Below are 6,274 nucleotides of genomic sequence, written 5' to 3' on the forward strand. Positions count from 1 at the left end.
GCAGCACATTTGAGCTTCTGCAAGAACCAATGAGGTTCATTCTTGTGTTACACTGCACGTTGAGCTTCACAAGAACCAATGAGGTTCATTCTTGTGTTACACAGCACGTTGAGCTTCACAAGAACCAATGAGGTTCATTCTCATGTTCACAGTATGTTTGAGCTTTTGCAAGAACCAATGAGGTTCATTCTAGTGTTACACAGCACTTTAGAGCTTCTGCAAGAATCAATGAGGTTCATTCTAGTGTGTTATGCAGCACATTTGAGCTTCTGCAAGAACCAAGGAGGTTCATTCTCGTGTTATGCAGCACGTTTGAGCTTCTGCAAAACCAATGAGGTTCATTCTCATGTGATACGCAGCACGTTTGAGCTTCCACAAGATCCAATGAGGTTCATTCTCATGTTACACGGCACGTTTGAGCTTCTGCAAGAACCAATGAGGTTCATTCTTTAAAAAAAAGTGAAGTGACGTGTGGCCAAGTATGGTGACCCATACTTCGAATTTGTGCTCTGCATTTAACCCATCCAAGTGCACACACACAGTAGTGAACACACACAAACCGTGAACGCACACCCAGAGCAGTGGGCAGCCATATTGCTGTGGCGAGCCGGGGAGCAGTTGGGGGTTCGGTGCCTTGCTCAAGGGTCTCACCTCAGTCGTGGTATTGAGGGTGGAGGAGGGCGCTGGTTATTCACTCCACCCCACCGACAATTCCTGCCGGACCTGAGACTCGAACTCGCAACCTTCTGGTTACAAGTCCGACTCTCTAACCATTAGGCCACGACTGCCCCCATGTGTTACGTAACAAGTTTCCGCAAGAACCAATGAGGTTCACGTTTGAGCATCCGCACAAACCAGCGAGGTTTGTTCTCACGTGTCAAGCAAGTAAAGTTGAGCTTCTGTTTGTGTTCGCTGATCAAAGTTCACATTTTTGGATGAACTAACCCTTTAAATAAATGCAGTCAATTTAACTTCTAAAGAGAGTAACATCTAAATACTAAAAACTAGTGAAAAATTGTGAGACGTTGTAATGGCCATCGTCTGATGTGATCTGATATTCTGATTATTTGTAATGCAATTTAACTAATAAGTGAGGTTAAATTAATTCTAAATTTATATTTAAAAAAAAATTATATTTAAGCAAAAATGCTGCATTTATGACACAGGAACAAAAAAATAGGAAGACACTGTAATGGCCAAAAGATCTCATCTGATCCACGTGGTCATAGAAAAACAGTTTAAAAAACAACAACAACAGCACGGACAAAATGTGTAAATGTGTGGAACCTCATGGTCCAAATTGCAAAATGGGCTGCATTTGTAAGATTATTTGTGATTAATTTTGAAGTGTTTAATCATGCCCTACTATTAAGACAATAATTGGACGCAGTGGTTTAGGGTTTGATTTGTTTATTCTTTTTAAAGCAGATCAGGGGCTCGACCTGACCCTCTTGTGTGAACGACAAGACAAAAAAAATTGATAATGAACATCACACGCAAAAACACAACGAACAGCTGGAAGATGTGACTAGTGCAATGGGGAGTGTGATGAAGGATTGTTGTGGATTAGCAGGGTGGATCACAGGTATGGCGGCTGAATAAATAAACGCTACGCGGCCAGACGGACCAAATCTAGAACCAACTCCGATTTCAGAGCTCTGCGATTTTGTTGCGGTTGTGTCTAGATTGGCCTAGTGAGGCCAATATTTGGTGTCTAGTTTGTTTCTCTTCTGTGAGTGCTTTCCTTTGTGAACCAAACAAAATGAGCTTGGTTCAGGTGTTCAGAACGTTTGAGTTCCACCTACGATCGCCGCTGCTTACTGATTCTGTCCCTTTCAGAATGTGATTTCTCCTTACTGGATAAAAGAGAAATAACAGGAAGGTGGGAGGAAGATAATGGGGAAAAGGTTTAGGAAGAAAAAGGAAGGTTCAAGGGTGTCTATCTAACTCTCAATTCACTGCAGATTCCTGTTCAGTTCTGCTCAGGTGCGTCTCCGAGTGGCGTCTTTCCTTGGCAACAGTCGATAAACGGTGAGATCACAGATACAAAAAGGTCTTCTTCCCTTCCTGCACCAAGACTTAACCCCCAGTCCTCAACTTGCCCTAGACAAAGACAAAAAGACAAAATTCTTGTTAGGAAAAAAGCGAGATGCAGTGGCACATTCCCAAAGCATTTGCATGAAAATACACAAAGAGAAAAAGAGAGTTAGAGGAGAAAAAGAGAGTGAATGTGAACCACACGGCAAACCACGGTGGAAGCAAAAAGCCCCAACACAACCAAACGTAAACATGCAGCTCTCTCTTCCCATCAATACGCATCTCTCACAGGCTACTGCACCCGATAACAGGAAATAAGAATCCCTAGAGTGAGAGAAGGAGAGAGTATAGAAAAAAAGCGAGGTGGAGAAGATAGACAGGCGTTATGACAATAAGAAGCAGCAATGGTGGAGAGGTTTCGAGAGAAAACAAAGCAGATTTGTCCCCATGTGAACTTGCATTAATATGAACATCAATTGGAGTTGCAACCCAGTTTATGTAATCTAACATACTGTATATCCAAGTGAAACTGGATATTCAACATTCATTAAGAAAATAAATGAGGATAATTTTGGAGATTTTGTGGGAGATGTTTAGCAAAATGTTCACACTGCTCTTTTACATACAATAAATGTGGATGGTGACACACTTTAAAGCATATAAGTACTCCATAACATACTATAAAAATAGTGCATATGACTTGTGTGATACTTGCCAAGTCTTCTGAAGTCATATGATAGATTTAGTTATATTATAGATTTTTCAGTGACAATATCTTTAATCTCATTCATGTTTGCACATATAAAATTTGGCATGTCAAGAAGTGTCATAGCAGGTTTGTGTGATTGATGCCAAAAGTAATTGGTTCTTGCATGTCTTGTAATAGACTGTAAAGCAGCAAAATTGATATGCACATATATAATTGATATGCAATTATTTTATAACTGTTATTATCTACTAAAACTATTAAAAAAAATCAGTCATTGAAAAAAGCTTAAATGGAATAAAATATAAATATTATATGAACATCTAAAAAGTAAAAAAATAAAATGATTACCAAAACGAAAACCGAAATAAAAATTAAATAATCTAAATATAATTATTTAAAAAAACTATAAATAATAATAAAAATGACAAAATTGCTCAAAATAATTTTATGAAGCTGAAATAAAATAAAATATAAATATTATGTGAAAATCTAAAAAAAGTTACAAATTAAAATTAAAATAAATGAAAATAAATGAAAAACTGAAAAAAAAGTAATAAACTAAATAGAATTATAAAAAAATAAAATCACAATACAAAATTACTACAACTTAAATTAAAATGAAAACTTAACAAATAAAAATAAAAGCTAATTCAAAATATTACTCAATACTGTAATAGTATATAAATAATAACACTGATTGAAATTGCTCCATATGGTAATTTTATGAAGCTGAAATAAAATAAAATATAAATATTATGTGAAAATCTAAAAAATGAAAATGAGTACAAGTAAAATGACCAAAATGAAAACTGAAATAAAAATATAAAAAAAAAAGAAAAAAAAAAGACAAAAGCACAAAACAAAACTACAACTTAAACAAAAATTTACAAAAATGTTTTACATAGAAATAAATGCTAATTCAAAATATTACTCAATACTACAATAGTATATACAAACACTGGTTGAAATTGCTCAAAAGCTCTTGGTCACCATTAACTTTTATTGTATGGAAAAGAGCAAAGTTAACATCTCTTTTTGTGACCGATGGAAGAAAATGATATGGCTTGCAACAATATGAGGGTGAATAAATCCCTTTATGCATAACTCTCAGGCACTCACTGCTTGCGTGAGCTCAGAATCATAATGCTAAAATATGCAGAAAGTTCTAGAAAAAGGCGAGGAAAAACCCTCAAACAGGTGGTGGCATTTGTCCCAAACCTCGGAAGGACACAAGTTTGAGCCAGTGAAAAATACGCCTGGGCACAAACAGATGCTGCAGTCGCAAACTCTTCCGTAATTTTTTTTTTCTGAAAGAGTGGACGACAGTTGTGAGAAGAGAGAGAGAGAGAGAGAGAGAGAGAGAGAGAGAGAGAGAGAGAGAGAGAGAGGGAGGGAGGGTGAGGAGTGTTTGACCACGCGTTAAGAATAAGAAAGAGCGAATGAGAGATCGCTGGTGATAAAGTAGTATTCATGGTGCTTTGAGAGGAAGAGGGCGTGTGCTTTATCTCTGGACTCAGGGCACTATCGGCTCGGGGTTGTACCGCAGTCACTGCTTTACAAAGTGATGGAAGAAGGAGAAGAAGGTCACAGCCAAAATATTATCAGTCCAGGAAAGATAAACCATGGAGTAATTACGTTCACAAAGCCACAGCCATGACCGATCACTGTTGTTACCCTCTCTGCTAGTCAGGCTGTATCAGGGGAATTCATTCCTCTTTAGCTATGGTGACCACTGATTAGAGCCACTCTATCTAGACGCTTTCAATAAGAGTTATTTATACAAATATACAGTGCTATCTGGTCCTTGTTCTCTGAAAACGACAAGGATAAGATCCTGAGGGACTTCCAGATCCAGACAGACAAGCAAGGACTGGCAAACAAATCAGACATTGTGATCTACAGTGGTGATATATGGCAGTCAAAAAATGCCAGGGATTGAAGGAGAACATGCAATACTTGAAGCCAAAGTAGTTCTGCGGGTGAAAGGGTGTGTAATAAAACTCTACAGGATTTTGGTCCAAATTCATTTGTTCATTGGTAAAATATTTAGTCGAATTAAACCGATGCCAACATGGAAAGTAGTGTTGTCTAAAGTACCGACCGCGATACCAAGTCGGTACTGAAATGTTCAAAATGTGACGCTTTGAGCGCTGTTGAGCTGGAATCGTAAACACCTCTGACTGGCCATTGTGCTCGTTGGATGTGTCTGTGATTGGCTACAATGATCAACGCAGAGCCGGCCCAATGCATAAGCGAACTAAGTGGCTGCTTAGGGCCCCCTTGGCCACCAGGGAGCCCCCAAGAGCACATGAAATTACTTGTTGTTGCATGTTACTTTATGATGATTGAAATCGCGAAATGGCCTTAAACAATTAGGCTACTTAATAAACAGCAAAATGTTAAGTTTTCTAATACAATATATATGCACGGCTTGATTATGACTGAGCTGCACACACTCGCGGCACCATCGGCTGGACACTATTAGCTTGTTAGCCAGGGTTCAAAGTAGTGTTAGACCGATGTATCGGCCGGCCGATATATCGGGCCGATATTTGCAATTTTTACGTGTATCGGCATCGGTGCACCTACACTCTAAAAAATGCTGGGTTAAAAATAACCCAAGTTGGGTTGAAAATGGACTAACCCATCGATTGGGTTGTTTTAAGCAAACATTTAACCCAACCGCTGGGTCAAAACAACCCAATTGCTGGGTTAGTCCATATTCAACCCAACTTGGGTTATTTTTAACCCAGCATTTTTTAGAGTGTAACCATTAAATTACTAGGTTGTAAATAGTTTTAGAATTAAGTATAGTACAGTCAGTGTGCACTTTATTATGCTGCTTGCTTGTTGATACTGCGTGCAAATAGTGTAATTATTTTATTTATGCTTAAATATTTATTTTCAGAATTTATTTATTTTCACCACTGAACTCTTTTTTTTCTTGTTCCAACTCACCTGTTTTTACTTTTTGTTAAATATCGTTTTTTTAGTTCAATAAATTTAGTTTACGATGATAAATATATGAGTGCTGTCAAAGGATTAATCACAATTAAATCCCATCCAAAATAAAAGTTTGTTCATACACACACACACACACACACACACACACACACACACACACACACACACACACACACACACACACACACACACACACACACACACACACATATTACCAGTATATGTATGTATAATTACACACACATGCATGTATACATTTAAAATTGGTATATTTATATTAGTGCTGTCAAACGATTAATCGCGATTAATCGCATACAAAATAAAAGTTTGTGTTTACATAATATATGTGTGTACTGTGTATAATTATTATATATATATATTTGAAAACACACTCATGCATGTACATATTTAGGAATTTATTTTTATATTTATATATAAACATAGTTTTTACATATAATATAAATGATATATATATAAATGATATATATAAATTATATATGTGTGTGTGTGTGTGTGTGTGTGTGTGTGTGTGTGTGTGTGTGTGTGTGTGTGTGTGTGTGTGTG

The 6,274-nt window shown here is 37.1% G+C and overlaps 1 protein-coding gene across 4 annotated transcripts in view; it reads right to left on the reverse strand.

Annotated features, from left to right (window-relative positions):
- Window positions 1–1,393: 1,393 nt before the first annotated feature.
- chchd3a (coiled-coil-helix-coiled-coil-helix domain containing 3a) overlaps window positions 1,394–6,274 on the reverse strand; it is an 88,190-nt gene continuing 83,309 nt past the window's right edge. For all 4 annotated transcript variants that reach the window (XM_079817590.1, XM_079817589.1, XM_079817588.1 and 1 more), the window contains one exon: window positions 1,394–2,103. In XM_079817590.1, coding sequence (XP_079673716.1) covers window positions 2,080–2,103 — 24 coding nt within the window. In that variant the 3' untranslated portion in view covers window positions 1,394–2,079. The remainder of the gene's footprint in view (window positions 2,104–6,274) is intronic.

The sequence above is a fragment of the Gobio gobio genome (assembly GCF_949357685.1).
Source record: "Gobio gobio genome assembly, chromosome: 5".
Classification (NCBI taxonomy): domain Eukaryota; kingdom Metazoa; phylum Chordata; class Actinopteri; order Cypriniformes; family Gobionidae; genus Gobio; species Gobio gobio.